General features: G+C 41.2%; 1 protein-coding gene across 1 annotated transcript in view; it reads right to left on the bottom strand.

Annotated features, from left to right (window-relative positions):
* NUAK1 (NUAK family kinase 1) overlaps positions 1 to 18,844 on the bottom strand; it is a 46,273-nt gene that overhangs the window by 3,905 nt on the left and 23,524 nt on the right. The window contains exons 3-6 of the mRNA XM_015628712.2: positions 8,734 to 8,885; positions 7,355 to 7,420; positions 1,426 to 1,545; positions 990 to 1,122 (exon numbers count right to left, since the gene is read on the bottom strand). Coding sequence (XP_015484198.1) covers positions 990 to 1,122; positions 1,426 to 1,545; positions 7,355 to 7,420; positions 8,734 to 8,885 — 471 coding nt within the window. The remainder of the gene's footprint in view (positions 1 to 989; positions 1,123 to 1,425; positions 1,546 to 7,354; positions 7,421 to 8,733; positions 8,886 to 18,844) is intronic.

Here is an 18,844-nt window from a genome sequence, read left to right as displayed (position 1 = left end):
ATTAATGCTCCATACTACAGAGAAAGTGAAAGGGAGCAAGGCTTTGACCATCAGTCAATGATGGAAAATGCCTCTGAGAACTACTTTTTATCAGAAGAATATGAGTCACTCTGGGAAGTGTACACTGGGCTATCCAATAAATTCATGTTTGTACTGGAATTAGACAGTGAAGAGTGCTGTATTACTGAATGAAGTCACCAATCTATTGACTCTAATGACAAAACTTAGAGAAAAATAAAACAGAATTGGGATATTTTAAATGATCTACACATTATCACTTCTGTATTTACTTTTTTTATTACTTTTTCCATAAACAATGTAGTCTTCTGTACACGGTAAAGGTTTATTTTCATACAAAGAGAGAGAAGACAGAAAACTGAATGGAATGGCAAGCAACTGACACAAGATAAATATTCATTTAAATATAGTATTTGCCTAGATATTTTAGGCTGGAAGGAGTCATTATAATCAATGAGTCAGACTTAGCTGCTACTTTTCTGTCAGGTGACTGCTTAATGTGCTATCCTAGAAGCCAATGTGAACACAGTGGCATTAATCCAGATTTTGGCCTGCCTTCTTTATAAGAGACTGTGTTGCTCTGACCATTCACCTTCTCTCTGCTTGTGATAGCCCACTGTGTAGAGATCTGTACCAGTATGTTGTAGCGGTTTGTGTAGCCTGTCTGAACAATTCCACTTGCAATAGCTAACAGACCTTCCACTGCCACAGATCTGCTTAAAAGAGCTCATTACAGCTCCCCAAGGCAACAAAATCTGTCTGCTACAAAACTTTAATTTCAAAAGGGCTCTTGGAAAGTGCTGTACCTAGATGGAAATTTATAGCAGATGAGCTCAGTAGGAGAATGAGATATTTTTTTTTGATGTGCATCATTCTAATATGACACTGTAACATGTTGGAAGGGGCTGAACAAAGGGCTCCATTCTGAACTGCTGTCAGCTCAGTACATGGCTCTCCCTCCTTTTTCATACCTGAGGTCTGTGTTGGCTCACGATATTCTCCACTGCTGATCTGCCTGATGAGATTTTTATGATCAAAGCCATCAAAGGGCATCGTTCCATAAACCAGAGTGTAAAGCAATACACCAAGGGCCCAGCTGTCAACCTGAAATACAGACACAACGTGTGTGAAGCCCAGGAAAGTTGACCCCTGCCTTTGTCCATGCCATTAGCACCAGAAGAGCAGCATCATGTCCAGCTGCACCTATTGCTGGGCAAACGGGTATCTAACATCTCACTAGCTACCAACAGTCAATGTAAACACAAGTGAAGCAGCTTAAGCATTTCAAATACAGGACAAACCCAAGAGAACTCACGTGTAGAGTAAGATTCGCATTAAGACTACCCCTCAAGAACATTATCATCAAAGACATCCCCATACCACCACAGAAAAACTGACCCTTCTTACCTCTGGGCCTCTGTAAGGCCGTCCATTAACTATTTCAGGGGAAGCATACAGTGGGCTTCCACAAAAGGTCTGCAGAAACTTGTCTTTATGATAAAGGTTGGAGAGTCCAAAATCAGCAATCTGCAAATAGAATTGCACAAGGCATTTGTAATATTAATGATTTCTTAAAGTAACAAAAAATCCTTTATCTGGAAAGACTCAGCTATATATGTCTCTACCATAGGGCAAGGAACTCGATGTGGATTTTACTTTTCTCTGTAAAGATCCCCCAGAGAAGAAGGGTTCCCAGGTTAAGTCCTTCTGATTAGGAACAAGGATGCTTTGGGTCCATTCACAGACAAGCCACCAACTGCACAACCATGAGCTGGTAATTTTATTCTGGATGAATTGCATATGCTTGCAAAGACAATCTCATACTGGGAAGCCTGCTGTCCACTGACAGCTCTTCATCTTGTATAGTCATTAGTACCAGAGGAAAGCAAGCAGAAAGTACCACCCTTCTTATCACATACATGCAAGCCAAAAGCCATAACCTTTAAAATCAACAGGAGGAGGGAGGCAGGAGTGTTGCAGGAAGCTAACCATTACTGAAGAAAGTGATTTTTTAAATCAGCTGGAATGTAGCTATGCCTGAACAAGGGGCAAAGTGAGGCAGTCACTCACTCCTCCAGATTCAGGGACTTCGGGCTGAGGAATCTGAGCTGTTAAGCCCATGAGATGTCTATCACGAGATAATAAACACAAGTCTGGTTCCTAACTAGAAACAATGGGCCCAAATCCGGCTTTCCCAACTCAAACAAAACTTCCCTTGGGACTGTTGGGAATTTTGCCCATGTAGGAATTGCAGGATCAGGTCCAAATATTTTGTTTACTTCAATTCTCTGTTCTTGTTCTTACAAAACAAAAGCTGAGGACAGCAACACTAAATACTCCCACAACCTCTGCATTTTCTTTGTTTCTCTAGCACAAGGCAACATATCTCATTTTCATCTTGTTTAAAACCCAAATGTTTCTGCTTCCCAGAGATACTTGTATTACTGCCTACAATCAACATAATACCTACATAAAAGACATAAAGCACAGGCATAAAAAAGGTATTGTAGATATAAAAGACAGGAGTTTTCTCTGGGTTTTCTTCACCTTATTCATGTTTTTTTACATGAAAGAAATTAAATCCCAGGAATTTTCACAAGAGAAAATTCAAGAAAACACAAAGTGAGTGGGAAAGAAAAGGATTTGCCAGCACCATCATTCACTCTTGGCTTTCTGAAATGTGTATCATCAATGCCTCTAATACCTGTTGAATTACAATGTTCAGTGAACTCTTGGAAGAGGTAAAGTCTTTGTCTCTACTACCTCAACCGGTACAGCTACAGTGAAAAATGACACAGTTGAGACCAAAACAGGAACATGTATATGCTTTCTAAACAGATATAAATATAGTTGATAGATACTTTCATGTTAGAAATGCAGAATTTTTTAATATATCCTTTTTACACAATTTTTAAAGTCACAAGTCAGATATGAGATTCCATGCTTCACTCTTCCCCATTTTGATGTTCTGCTTGTGCAGGTGTTTCACTGACAATCTGTATTCATTCTGTTCAAAGAGCAGCTGATTTCTGTTCATTAATTTTAATTCATCTCACCATCTTCATTCATAGATTGAATTCACTCAGTCCCTCAGACAGTGTATTATCAACCCACAGCAGAAAATTCAACCCTTAAATAAATGCGGTTTGTAAAACCTTCATTGTATGGTTGGAATGTCATTGAAAACAGCTGGTGTAGAATTGCAGTCTGCAAACATATTCTCATGGCTCAGATTGCACTTAATTGCCTTAAATTCCACCTTCTTATCAAGTCACTCTGCCTGGCTTGCAGGAAGTTGGTTTTAAGCCTTATGAAGTGTGCCCTGTCAATCAGGGAAAGAATGGGATCATTTCAGTGTTAAAAATTCAGTGCTAGTCATTGATTTTTATTTTAGTTCAGGATGCAACTAAGACAAGGACAAACACTGCACAGTGTGATTCCTTATGAAAATACATTCCCTTAACACCATGGAATGTATAAAATGCATGTGGATGTACATGAATATATATATATCTATAGGAATACACATACCATTGTTCACTCTAAGAAACTCTCAGACTTGGGCATTCATGTTTTCATTCTGACCATTCAGGAAAAGAGTATTTATGTTACAGTCCACTCCCATGCTCACAGACTGATGTTTATCAGCTTTTCCCATTAAAAGTGTCATGCCCCCCAAAACAAGTTTAATAGAAGCCAACATTACTTCATGTTCTTGGCACTTAAATGGAACTAAGGCATCAAGTCAAAAAAACTTCCTAAATTGGGAGGAGCAGAAAAGTGGGCTTTTATTCCCCTTGCTTCAGGAATGTATGTTCCATATTTACTGTTAGCTATGATAAACCAGATGTAAGTTATTGTTGAAGTGTGGAATATAAATTCCACAGAGTTCACACTCATGGATATTGTCAGTTTTATCCCACTTAAGAATCTGTCTCTCTGCACTGCAGATAGAGAAATAATTAGGTCTCTTAAAGCAAACGAAAAGTACGTGCAGTTGGTGAGCCTTCCAGCAAAGTAAATCCCAATTCCATATACTTAGTCTGTATATATGAAACCCTCGTGGGTTTTTAGTGGTTAGTCTGATTGGTGTCCCCTTACCAGCCTGAGAGAATGTGCAGTTAGCAGGATTATGTTACTGTTATACTTGCATTGTTCTACTCTTCTATCACTTTGGGGTTGATCATACCATTTACATCAACCTCTGCTAGACATCTCTTTTAGCTACAATTCCCAGCCCAGGAACCATTCACATCCCTACTGTGAACAAGGATGTTCAGTCTCACAAGTGTTTAAAGCTCATTTGATTCATTTATGTCTACTGCATTTAGTGGTTTTCAGTAAAAGTCTACAGAAAATAGTACTGCATAAAACAAGTCTATGAAAAACCTAATAATATACCACAGATTGGATCACCTTTTTCCTCTCATTGCACTCCACCTCTGGCCTGTGGATAGGCAGAACGCTTCAAAATGTGCAAATTTTTTGTTGCTTCCAGACTCTGCTGTTTCCTTGTTGCTATATTCTAACACATGACTGTGCTTCCAGAGATTTTTACTCACCATCACAACTCTTAGAAAAAACTCACCCTTCTTATGTCTCCATACACTCCTTAATGACCTTCATTTAATTATCTAAAGCTTAAGAGTGGTTTCCAAGTTAGTGTAGTAACAAGTAAAATGGCCTGGGGCCCTTTTAGGTCAAATAATAATTTCTAATGGATTACTTGTCCTCTTTATTTCCTGTTTTAAAAGTATTGTTTAAGCTGCTATACAGGGATCCATTTTTACATCATCTTATTTTTTCTTCACATTATTATGACATGTTGTTGTAAATCATAACGCATAGATCGCTGGCTTCATCAGAAACACATATTTAATTGCACATTGCACCCAAGAACAAAGAAATTCCTTTAATTTTCTCATTCTTAAAATCAAACTGCCAATTTTGTGTTTGCAATCCACTGAATGAAATGTAAATACTAGGAAAGTACAGATAAGACTATCAACCCATTTCTAGAAAATGCCTTCCCCTGAGTATTTGAAGCCTTCAGTCGATACCAAACCCCAAACCGCATTTTTTTCTGCCTGAACAAACCACATGTAAATACTCTCAGAGTGAGGACCTGATAAATTTACTCCTAATAAATAATTTACAGTTCCATATGTGTTTCCTTGCCAACAGTTATTGTTTAGTGAAACAAAGAAAAAGTGGGAAGTAAAATTCTGTGCAAGTAACACAGAAACCACAGCAACATATTCAAAGCTTCAGCATCAGGGAAATAATGTCTGTAGGCTTAACATCGAGTATTCAAAGCTGACCTTAGTTACAGAGAGCACAGAGATAAAAGAAAGCCATACCAAAAGACATCTCTTGAAGCAATTCAAATTCAAACACTGTTGACTGTAAGATGTATGAAATATCACTACCTTCCTGAGTTCAGTCTATTTTTCAATTTCATGAGACCCTTTGCAGAAGTAATGCCTAGGGGACAGCAAAGAAGCCACTTGCCCATGCCAAGGCAGCCTTGCCTGCTCAGAGGCCTTAACATTGAAAAGATGTAGCTGAGGAAAGCCTGGAAATATGAAAAATACCCTACAGCAGCTTAAACACAGCACAAGTCAGGAAAGGGAAACCCTTAAGAAAAAGATGGCCAAATGACTGGAAGGTATGTGAGGAGGTAGAGCTACCTGAATTTCTTCCACAACTGAAATGGCAACTGAAATGCATCTGTGGTTCTGAAGCTCCTGGCTCAGCTCCAAGGGTGGACCAAACAAAGCTACCTGTCCTTGCCCCATCCTTTCGCTCTACCTGCAGGAGAACGACTCCCATAAAGGAGAGAGAGGCAGGAGTGGAGCCGTCTGACAAAGCTCAGCTCCCCAGAGGCTTGAGGAACTGATTGGTTTTGCAGATGAGGACCACAGCACAGAGATCCAGCCCTCCACAGCTAGCAAATTCCACAAATTCCTCTTTTCTCTCAAGAATTCTCTGATTAGCTGGGAAGATAGTTTGGCGTGTAATGTGGAAAGAAAGGTCATCCTGCCTGCGGAAGCCTGACTTGTATACAATGTCCTAGAAAGGCTACTTTTTGTTTTCAGCGCTGCTGAGAACAGCTCTGGCTGCTGCAGACAGCGTCCCTGTAGGAACAGGAGAGGGGAGGCCTGCTCCAACGCTGGATGCTAGCAGCAAAACATCCAAATATTGCATTGGATGGGCCTTCTATAAAAGACTATTTTTGGAAACCACATATTTATGTGCCTTTAATCCACTAGTTGATCCAAGTTAGGTTCTGTCATCAGCATTACACAGATGGCAGCTACCACATGTTACTTTCCATTTCCATTGCGCATCAGCTCGAAATGAAGACAATCTCTCCAGTGTGAAGCACAGAAGGCAGTGCCTGCAGCCCCAGGGCTTTCAGGGGAGACAAAAGGAAGATCCAGGCTATTTAGATAACGGGCTATGCAAGTAGCTCCTTGATTACTTTTTTAATTAAATAAGGATGCTCAAGTGTCAGCGGAAACTCTTTGGTGTTCCTCCCTCTGCTTGTTTGCCTGTGGATAAGCACATCCAGTCACTGTTATAGCCAGCTACCCAAGGAGGAACAAAGTTGAAAGTGAAACAGGTTCAGCCACCTGGAAATTACACTTATTTTATAGAGGAATATAGATAGGATGTATATAGGAAATTACTCTGGAAATTAAATCTCTGCATTAATTAACTTTGTGCTATAGCTATAAACAGTAGAAGAAAAAGACAGGAAAAAAGGTCATTCCCATGCTTTCACTGGAGTGAAATGGCATGGAAATGACATCACTGACATCACTATCCAAAGTATACGTTTGTGTCTGAAGTTCCAAGGCCATTTCCTAATGAAGCACATGTGCTTTACTAGGTTTATTTTGAAACTCTATTTGCTTATTTTCCAGCCATGATCAAAAGAACATTCAGACTGTTCTGTAGGAGGCACTTGAACCCTGTAGACCAGAACAGTTTTTTCCTAGCCCCAGAAGCAGCCAGCAATAATATCATTTGTACAATAAGCCTGATTGCACAAAATGCTCTGCTCTTTTCTACCAGTGGGCAGATACTGCATTGGGAATCATCACCTTTGCATGGCAGGACAGGGCTTTCTCCTCCAAAGTATGTGAAGCTTCATTTAGTGTGTATAAATGGGAATCAGTGGTGTCTTCCCCCAACATCCAAACCTCTGAGCCTCTTGCCAGATGCTGTTGCTTAGTAGCTGTTACCATAACAATGGCTCTTCTAATACCTTGGGTAAAAATGTTATAAAACATGCAAATCCATTCTGAGAAGCTGAGAAAAAGAATCCTACCTTAATATTAAAATTGTCATCAAGAAGAATGTTTTCCAATTTTAGGTCCCTGTGGACAACACCATTCTGAAACAAGGAAGGAAAAAACAGGGAAGAGCATGAGAAATATTGGGAAAATTAAAGGTGAGCTAGCAGGGTGGTCTTTGCATCTACATTTCAGGGCTGATGTCACTGTCATAACACTCATAGCCCAGTGACTAGTGGCAGGCACTGTATTAGTCACTTGGTGTGTGGTTAAGGGAAGAATGACTGGAATCTGTCCTCCCACAAAGACTCTAAAACAGCAGGGGCGTGGGGGGGCAGAGGGCTGGGGGTGTCTTTTCGGAACTTAATTTCATCCTAGATCCTACCCCCACTGCAGGAAAGCAGGATATTCTTCCCAGGCACCAGAAACCAGTATTTGTCAATGACGTTAGCCCCTACAAAAGCACTCATTCCTCCAATGAGCAGCCACGTGGATCGGGGGAGTTATAATCCCAAAGGATTGTAAATGTTAGGGATGGAAGCAAACAGACTGGGTCCAGGTCAGAGCCTTCTTTACAGAAACTTAGGAAAATTAACTGCAACAGGAATGGCATTGCAGCTTTTCAGCACTATGCAGTGAGGACTTTGAGAAACCCCCTTTTTATCAGAATTCAAGTAGAGACTTAAGTGTTTTAAGAATTCAAATTAAAATTATCTCAGCTGCTCATTGCCTTTAGCTTCATACAAGTTTTGGCTCTATACGGTTCTATAAACAGGGATATGCTCTATAAACAGGGATAAAGGTCTATGATGACAGCCAGTCAGCTACCTTAGGTTTAATTGCTTGACTTGTCATTCCAAGTGGGTACCATGATGGATAAGGTCATTAGCAAATGGTATCTTTCCCACTACATCTGGGAAAGTTACTTTTACCTATCCAGAATGAGGTATGTACTAAAGCTCATACATTAACCTCATAGCTATCTCTTGGCTTTTTCTTTCCTGTATTATATCTCCTGTTCTAAAGTTGTTTACTAGCATATTCAAATTGCAAACTAACATTTATTTGAATGCATTAATACTAATACTGTACAGGATAGCATGTATGGGATGCCTTCTTTAGCTGATGTTTTAATTTTTGAGTTTTTAATGTCAGGAGAATTATTTAAAGGCAAAAATGCAAGGTACATTTAAAGTAAAGGTGTGTCTGGCATCTGCCATAACACAGGAAAGCATCATTAGTCTTTAAAAAAAGGCATTAGTTCAGTGTAGCACTTTTAATGAAGCTCTCCCATTGTACTGATAAAATCATATGCTCTGATAATAATGAATGGTGTTACCTCAGACATGTTTTGAAATATATGTCAGTAATCAGTCTTAAAACAGCATTTTTTACTATGAAATCCTTTGCTCACCTTGTGGCAGTAATGCACAGCAGAGACTATTTGTCGGAAGAAGTGTCTTGTCTCTCTTTCGCTTAATCGCCGCCTCTCACTGATGTAATCGTACAACTCTCCTTTACTTGCATACTCCATGATGATCACAATCTTATCTTTATTTTCAAACACTGCACAGAAGAAAAGAAAAAACACCACAGTTGATTCCACACATCTGAAAGCGACACTTTAAAGAGTGAAGAAGACTCATGGATGTCTGATCACATCCTAGACCACCACTGTGGGCTGGAAAGATGCACTAACAAACAATCCCACTGCAAAAAGCAAGTTCCAAAGCTATTTTTTACCAGAGGAAGATTACAACATCTCAGACCAAGAGAAGGAAGCTGAGGTTATCCTCTCTTTCATATGGCTACATGAACCTCTTTGTCTCAAATAATATGGGGTCACAAGGTGGCAAAGTCAACTTATCCTAGTGAGGTGGACACTTGTGCCAGTAACACATGAATACCAGCTCCTGCTCCAGGATGGAATTCCTTGTACAAGTAGCCTACTTGAGGCCAGAGGACAGAAGCAAAGAGGAGCCCTCATATCATTTGGAAAGGGTTCATAGAAGGCAAAATAAATTCTTGTCTTCAGTGACTGATACAGGACTGCCATTTGGCTTACAATGACTGTTGGTTGGCTTTCGCTTATTGCCAAAATCCAATAAGGGAACTGATAGACGTGTCCTCCTCCATCCCAACTCTGTGTGACAGCACGGTAGGCAGGGACACCTGAGACTGCTGCAGCTGCAGTGCCTCCAGAGCTGTATAGCTCTTGTCAGCATGGCTCTGTACCCCATCTCATGCAACCAACTCTTCCTCAAGCTTCCTTATCTCCTGTCCCTACCACATGTCACAGATTGCATGCTGTAATCCTCCGCTGCTTGTGCAGAGCCGGCAGCAATGCACAACAGCAGCCTAAGCAGAGCAAGGAAAATCCATCTCATATCTGACACAGCCCGACCCTTCTTTGGGGCTGAGAGTACACTGTGTCACATGCTGTCAAGGACTTCACTGTGAGTGACAGATAACTAATATTCAATCTAGTAAAGCAGGCTGTTAATAGCCTGGAATTGCTGGCTGCTAAATAGTTCTTCTCTTTTGTCAGCGAAAATCCACTGCAACCCACTGGAAACTTCCTGCACCTGCCACAAATAACCACTGCTATATGAAAACATGGTGATTTTTCTTTTTCTATCCTTTTCTTTTTATCTAGAAGATATTCTAACTTTTTTCTTTTTATCCTTTTTATATTTTTATCGATTTTCTCTCTTTAAGCACTGGTCATACAGGCAGCAAGGCATATACAAATTCATGAGGTTAAAGGGTTTATTACAAATAGATGCTAGTTTTGACCAGCCCTAATGTAATGATGTCTTCCTATATCTCTTTATCAAAGCTCAGCCAGTAGTCTTCGGTGATTAAAAAAATCCCCAGAATTAAGCTTCAGCTTTTGCAGTGAAATGCAAAGCTGACTCTCTTAACACACAGATATTTGCTTCTCTTAGGCTTTGTCTCATGTCCTCTCACACCTTGTCACTCAAATCTATGAGCCAAAGCCTCTGCAGTTCCCTCTAACACCCCTGAACCCCAGCCAAACAGCTCTGATAAAAGGGAGAGCAAACAGCCAGATAAAATTGGCTGCTTACTTGTCTGCTGGCCTCACTGTACCCCGAAGCAGAGGCTCCTGCCAGCGATTACATCCTATGTGCATCCTCATTAGCAATAAACTTCGGAAACTGGAAAAGCTGTCTCTGGATGGATTATACATACAGTATCCTCTCCAAGAATGACAGACTGATACTGTCTGGGAAAAACTGAACATGCCCTGTGTCACACAGGGAAGTGCTGTGATGTGTTACCAATAAAACAGTAATGCACACATTCGCTTCTCTAAGCTCAGAAAGGCTTGTTAGGTACAGGCTTGTTCAAAAAGGCAAAAAGAAATAGTTTTAGTAAGCTGAGACAAATCACTGAAAATGCTCTTATATAAGAGATCTGATTTAAAAACAATAAATCACACAACAACAACAACATTCCCCCAGAACCCCATCTGATTCCATGAGCTTGGCATTACTGTACCACACACATACAGGTGAAGTTGCCACATGGCACAAACCATCTCAGTGCACTTTCATGGGAATGCACATCCCAAGCATTTCCAACTGAGGACCACCCTCAGCTCAGAGACACATTTGTTCTTGGCTCTTCTTGCTCCACTCCCCCAAAAGCTGATGCCCCACCAGGTGTTTGGTGCTGCTGATGACAATAACAGCAATAGCAGCCCTGCCACAATAGAGCATTCTTCCAGGCTGTGTTTTTATTCAAGTTTTGTCTTCATTACACAGTCCAAAGAGTTTTCTCAAATCATCCTTGATGTTCTGAAGTTTTAAATTCTAAAATCTAATTTTTTTAGACTCAAATTTGCCATATTAATTCAAGTCCTCATCCAGATGTATTTTCTAATATTTCTACAGAAATGAGGTGGAAAGCATTTGATTTGGAGGAATGTGCATTCAAAGATATTTTCCATTTCAAATTTTCTCTTACACCCTCTAGGAAACTGGGATGCTACCATCAAGCTGAATTTAGGAAAGCATAAACCCCTGTTCCAAATTTCAAATTTTTGTCACAAGGCCACACTAGAAACAATGAGAACAGTATTGTTCCAGGAACTCGTATTTGGCTTTCAGTTTACTGGCACATTCTTCTTCATGAGGGAGAATTTTGAGATGGAAGCTATCCTTGAACTTAGGTGACATTACAGAGGCCTCCTCAGCATCACCACAGCTGAACAATTACAGAATCAAACAGCAATTTGTTTCTCCACCCAGGAGCAGAGGTGAATACGGAGGTATTTTTTAACAACTACGTCGTTTCACATCAGAGCACCTCCACCATATCAGCTGAACGTCAGGAGTGGGCACACAGCTCCTTCCTGCAGAGAGGGAACTGAATAACAGACAAAGAAGTCTAAAATGAGAGCTGCAGCTGAAGAAGAGGAGGCTGAAAGGCAGTGGGATTTATGTCTATGCACACACACAGCCTTAAAGAGGAATTTGGTGGTCAAGGCTATCAGGCAAATGACAAGGTGGTATTCTGGCAAGTCTCACACCATCAGCCAAGGACACCATGAATTTTCACAATAGTATTTAGGATGTCAGGCAGGTTTCACTTCTTCATTTCTTCACTTCAAGCACATTTTCACAGGCACTTCTGAATTTCCCTTCTGAGCACAGCATGTAGTTTTATAAACATATGCTCAAGAAAGCCTTGTGGCCAATGGCTGGGGAAAGACAGGAGGGCATTAATTAAAGGCTGGATTGACTTACTGCAGAGAATAATGGGGTAATAAATACACTGCCCTGTTAGCACCTGGGCTGTAACCTGTGGGCTGATGACAGACGGGTTGCCTCCATATAGCTTCTGGGACTGCTTGGTTCACTCTTTGTTTTTACTGCAGATGATTTATTACCTGCCATCCTACTGCATATTCATTCTTAAACTCACCCCCACCTAGAAGCGTGCCTGAACCCTGGCTGCACCTACTGCCAGCAGAGAAGCATGGCTGTGGCAGGATGCTGAACCCCAGGAATCTCCCAAAGCTTCCTACTTTTGGGACAGCCATGTCATACAAGCCTGCTCCTCAGCCCTGAGCAAGGTCAAGGGAAGGAAGCCATGTATGAATAAGGTGGGGCTGCTTTAGCTTTTTTTAAGCCATCAATACTCTGTAAATAAGTGGAAAACTGTCAGACAGGAATAGCAGGGGAGATGGCCTGTCAATTAAGAATCAAGACAGGGGCATTGCTTAGATACAAAGCGTGAGTTTCACCTCTTAGAGGGGACAGCAGCAGGAGAAATACTTGCTACTGGCTGTGCACCGTTCCTTTCTGAGCCACTGTTTTATTTCACCACTCTGCAAGCAGAGTTACTCTGAGAGCTGCAGCAAGACCTTGATGTGGTGGGAGGGCTGCTGCACTGCCAGCCATAGTGGTCTAGGGCTGCTGTAAAGTAGTGCTTGAAGATCACTACTACTCCTTAGCAGACAGAGCCTGCCAGTTGAAGGACTGACTGTGGAGATGACTGCACTTAGAGTGGCCACAGGGGAGGAAACAGGGATAACAGTGTGAGAGCACATCAGGAATCAGGAGAAGGAACAGCATGAACCTCAAGGTGTGAGGAACAACGTGATTGTATCCCCAGGAGATGAGCAAAGGACTAGGACATTAGCCACAGCAACGTGGAGAAACAGCATTTCCCAGGGGGCTACAAGCTTGCTTGGCTTTGTTCTGGTCACCCCAAAAGCCTTGGGAACCCAAGCAGCAAAGGGTGCTTAAGATACAGTGGTCAAAAATTTCTTACTTTTCTTTAAACCCTGCCCTTAACGCTCATGTGTTTGTTTCTTTTTCAAAAGTGACAGAGAAAAAGTCTGTACCTCCAGGCTCGTAATTGAAACCAAATCTGCTGACTTCAAAGTTCCTTGAAGAACATAAATGTGAAATTGGGAAAGAATTTCATTTCTCACTATCAAAGACATATCTGAGACAAAGTACATTTTGTAATGTGAACAATCTGTCCCTCTTTTGCAGGTTGTTCTACTATAGTAATAGTTCCTGCATATAATCTCTCCACTTATTTATATTTAGAGGCTTCTATCTACAGCCTTCTATTTTCCAAATAGCGCTGGTTGACCTCTTGCTCATCAGCACTCATCTTTTCAACCCTACTGCCAAATTCTTCCCTAGATCTAGCTATACCAAAGTCACCTCTTCTGAAACTCAAGTCTGACACCAAATGAACATACTCACTACATTTCTTCACTGCTGAGATGTGATTCACCCTAAAATTGTTGAAAGCCCAGATGGGCATGGTTTTGGAAACATCAGACAGAAATATTTGATGGTACACTGTACACCTCTCTATTAGGACAGTTCACACTGGACTGTCTTACTACCAAAATCAAAAAAAAGCAGAAGGCTTTTGCCCTTTCTCCAAGCTCAGAGAACACTGAAGTCAGAGTGAGTGCTGAGGGGGGTGGATTCTTTTCCCCCACCTCAAAGGACTACCTCCTTGTGGGCTGATTCCATTTCGTTTACATGTAACCCTGGGGTAAGGATTTTAGTTTGTTAGTTTAAGAGGGGCGGCCAATCTCTTTGCACTGGAACCATTTGAATTCTCCTCATGCCTTTGCTCTCTATCAGAGCAATCTCCTAAATTAGTTCCAGTATGTTGACATTCCTTCCATCTGGTGTCTTTCCATTCAGTGGTATTTTTATTACTCTCCTAACAGCCGCAGACAGAAGTACCTTTCCACTGCTACAAAATGCTCTTTTATTAAAGGTCAGCCAAATCAAAAGAACAAGCGAGTTTGTTTTTAATTTTGGAGATGCAGACTAGAATAACCTTTTCATTCAGAAAATTCATGTATGACCCAATTACCTCACTTGTGTAATAAACCTTGAATTATTCTTCAAAAAGTCATGCAAGTACTGAAAACTGTCTTTTACCTTAGAAATTCAGCTTGATTCAGCTTTTGTGTTTTTGACTGTTTTACAGCCCCTTGGCACAATTTTTGTTTAGTTGGTTTTTTAGTAGTAGTAGTATTTTGTTACTGTTTTTAACAGGGCACATAGCAGACATGAAAATATCCCAGGTTCAATGAGAAAACCACTTATATGCATGCACATAAATTTATGCATTTGCTTAATTATAATTGAAGATATCAATATATAAAGTATGTGTTTTAATGCTAAGCTTGTGTTAAATTGTTTTCCTGAATTATGGCCTTATTCAGCCAAGTTGCATTTCGTTTTAAATTAAAGGAATGTAGTTAAGAACCTGCAATAATCTCTTTAAATCAGATGGCATGCTATAATTTACTCCCCAGTGAGGAGATTAATCAGAATGGGAACTATTATCCTTGGTGAGATTGTTTCTCATTGAGCAAGACTGAGGATATGCAGATTATGATGGTTTGCTCTTTAAAAGGAAGGAAAAATGACAGCTGCTAATTTAGCCACAATAATATGTTACACTAATTGTCTTTGTTTCAGCAAAGAATACAAGAGCTAACTTCCCTTTATTTAAATTATGATTTACACTGTCGAGGAACTTCAGAGAAGCAAATATTTATATTGCCATGGTAGAACTGTGTAAATGGGAAGATAGAAATAAATTTCATCACTGCTGGCAATCGCTCTGACATTTAAACGGGACCTGCCCGTGACCTCACACATTTGAGTTGATGTCATGTCCGATGAAGAGCTGTTTAGGTGATCACCCTGAATGACAGGAAATTCATAAAGCTGGCGTATAGTAACTAAGGAGTTAAGTTTGTTTATTCTTGTTTCATTAGTATCTCCAGACAATTGAAATATTACTTGATGTTCTAGGATGTTATCAACTGAAAACAATGACAATAAAGCACTCGAAAGTCAAAAGTCTACATAATTAGAGGAAATCAATTAGAAATGTGGTTAAGCAGTATCACTGCTGAAGTACTGTCTCTTGGCCAAAAAAAAAAGGAGTCATTTCAGCTTTCCAACATCCAGCATTCTTGAATAAAGCCCAGTCATGCACGTGATGTTTGAAGGGACTTGTGGTTTTTTCAGGTGTTTTGCACACAGAAGGGGTGGGGTCATTAGGCACCAAAGTTTGTTTTGATTATGTCTGAAAATCAGGAGATAGTGAAGGCTGAGACAGGCTGGGATTGCTCTGAACTCAGGTCACAGCCTGAGATAGGTGACTGTTTTGCCACCCTGGCACCTGGCTGCTGCCCCACCCTGAGGTCCACATGCAGCTGATGGTGGAAAACACTTGTCTGAGCCAGTGCTGCTGCAGGGATGCAGCTCCTCAGCAATGGCTCATGTCCACACACCTTAGCAGCTGCCACACAGGCAGATTTCTGACAATGCAGCTGGCTTTGCTGATGATATGGCTGGTGACTTGACTGACCCAAAATGTGAGACTGAACATGTATTTGGCCAGTGCAGTGAGTACCCTGGAATACCACACCACTGCTGTTACAGGCTGTCAGATTATCTCCTGCTGCCTTTGGGGTTTGAAGGTAGAGTTGAACCAGTCTCCTGATTAAACATGCACCCCAGCTCAAGCCACTGTGGACTTGCAGACACATGATGGAGAATTTCTCTGCTTTTTCTGCAGAGTACCAAAAATGCAACCTAGGAAAAAAAGAAGTGCATCTTACTTGGGAGATCCATATTTTGTGTCTTGCTAATGCAAAGGGTACAGCACTCCTAATAAGCATCCTGGCCCCAATTCAGCAGAGCACTTCAGCACACACTTTCCTTCAGTTATTCATTTAGGTTAATGCCATCATGTTCCAATGGTATCCAATTTTGATCCTAATGTTTATTCATCCTCCAGAGAAGATCTTCAGTAAACTATTTCTACAAACATGTTATCTAACAGTCTGTTCACCTCTAAGTGCATTTTGCAAAAGGGCAGACTTTTCTGTATGGCTATGCTGACCAAGGACAACTCTTTCAGCACATAAACAGTCACACAGACAACTGCATTTCACACTACAAAGACTCAAGAGCTCACTCCTAAATGTACCAAGTGTAACTTCATGCTCATGATTGGCCCAACATGTGTTTAAATGTTTGCAGAATGTTCCTTCCCTGGTTTAACTTTTATAAAGTATTGCCAGATGAGGTAGATTTTGCACTCAAGCTACCCCTTGAAAAATATGTTAGCTGTCAAAGGCTTTATTATAAAATCCTGGAGTTTTCAAGGCAAAAAAGCAACAGGGCAAAGGAAGGGCGAGGGGTAGGGGAGAGACAGACAGATGAATGGACAGAGGCATTATTCTATAAACTAAAATTTAGTGGTGAAATCAGAACACTGCCAGCAAAGCCGACTTCGTTTATCCAGTCCCTTTCAAGGAGTTTAAAGTCACTTAAAGAGCACTTCCCTCATAACCCCACTCAACAGATTGCCAATTACAGCCCTGCTGAGAGGATGGAATTTTAGTCACGACTGTGCATCTGCCCTGGCAGTAATGGGCAAGGTATATGCCTTATGATTAGGTTACAAAGAAGTACCTCTAAACTGGAAAGCTTGGTTTCCACACATCTGAATTTCCTTGGTGTATCAATAAAAAAGATAAGGTTGTGTTTACATCAAGGAGACAAATTCAGAGGTTAATTGCTATTAGCAGGAAGGTCAAAAGGATACCTAAACAAAATCCTACTTAAGGAAAACACATGTTTGTAAATGCAATACAAAGAGCTTTCAAAGATTATTACAGGGACATCCATCACTGTCCATGCTAAGTGTATCTATGCAACCTGGCACCTACAGAGAGAGCAGTCAGATGTGCAGTGGCAGTCTGGAAACCTACAGTAAAAATTTGTGAGATAGGAGTAAAATATCTCTAGGGTGGCTCCTGTTTTAAAGTTAAGCATCTGATCTAAGTTAGTCAGCCAGACTCCAACAGGAGCCTCCAATATGTCATTTATCCCACTCATCTGAGAAAAATGTCTCCCAGGACAGAGCAAACCACCCTGTGAAGATGCTGGACTCTCCTGACTAGAGAGGGACACTAGACTTGTAGCATGCACCAACTGCAGAAATGTTGGATTGCTTCCTTTTGGTGAGATTAAGCCCATCTCTTAGGATTTACTGACTTCAACATTTTGTGTCAGGGGACAGCGATATTATCACTCTTCATGCATCACTCAAGAGGAATAGCTATGTGTCTAAAATCCAACTTCCAGAGGATACAAATACTTCAGTCCTTGACATAGTCCCTTAACTTCACAAGTACTCTTCAGCTTCAAGTGAAGCGCACACTCAAGGGCCCCTGATCTCACACGCTCACCTCTGGGCAGCTCCTGTGTGTTTAGCTGCACAACCACACATCTTCCCAGTGCTACCATATCTAAGTTACAGCATTGGCTGCTACAGGCCAAATAGTGACTCTGACCCCTTGGAAAACACACCAGAACTGATATACGTGCTCATCCTCCTCAGACAAGATGAATTCTCCATCATGGAGCTCAACTGGCTCTGCTGCAGAAGCACTGCTCCTCCCTCTGCAGGGCCAGACAGGGAAGTTTTGCTCCCACAAGACTTAGTGTCTGCTTCCTAAAAATGCTGTAATCTTTTTCACTTTTACAAATATTTTAATTCAGTAAAAACTATTTAAATTAAGGATGAGAAGGGAAATTGGTCAAAGAACCACAGCATGTTTAATATTTTTTTTTCTTCTTAAGCTCCCATCCACATTTGAAGTAACTTTTGTTCCATTTGCAGCCCACATGCTGACGCAGTATCCCTCCCCTTTTCTGTTCCCAGATCCTTTTATGAGTTTATTCAATAAAAAGACAGATACTCATCTCTTTTCAACTACAAGAACATGCTTTTGAATAACTCAATATGCGATAGTGTAACAGTACGCCAAGACAGCCCTTGTTTTAATCAGCCGTATCAACTCTCAGAGCAGAGCTGCCATACACATCTCATCACCTTCTGCATTTACCTCATGGCTATGGAAATGTGTAGGGCTACATGCAGGCTTCCTATTCTTCAAAGAGGAAAAGGGGTGATCCCCAGGGACAAGGCTGCCTGACCCAGGCCCCTCTGAACCTCTGGAATCTATATCCCAGGTCCAACATGCAGCCTCCCTCCCTGCAGCAACAGAGCCTTTGGCTGGTATCTTTTACCATGCACAGCGCCTGACCCACCCAGCTACTGCTGCGACATAAACAAACTGGCAAATCTTCCTAGCTGTGTCCCAGGAAGAAAGGAGGTAGAGGAAGAAGACAGGATAAGGAAACAGGAATGGGAAGTCAGCCACCAGACTGACAGGAAAAGTGTGCAGAGGTGGACAGGAAGCAGATGCTGGGATTCAGGGGGAAAAGCTGCAATGACAGAACTAGCAACTTGAACTGGCAGGTAAAGGAGGACCAAAGTCCTAGAACAGGTAAGAGCGGTCCTTGCAGTCCAGGGAAAATAAAGCAAACGAGGACTGGTTCAGGGGCTGGGAAAAGAAACAGACATCAGGCTGGTTCATGAGTGAGGATGAAAAGCAACTGAACTGTGCAGTGGGAGCAAGGACA

Source organism: Parus major, chromosome 1A (genome assembly GCF_001522545.3).
Source record: "Parus major isolate Abel chromosome 1A, Parus_major1.1, whole genome shotgun sequence".
In the NCBI taxonomy this organism is placed as follows: domain Eukaryota; kingdom Metazoa; phylum Chordata; class Aves; order Passeriformes; family Paridae; genus Parus; species Parus major.
This window is presented reverse-complemented; position numbering and strand designations above follow the sequence as displayed.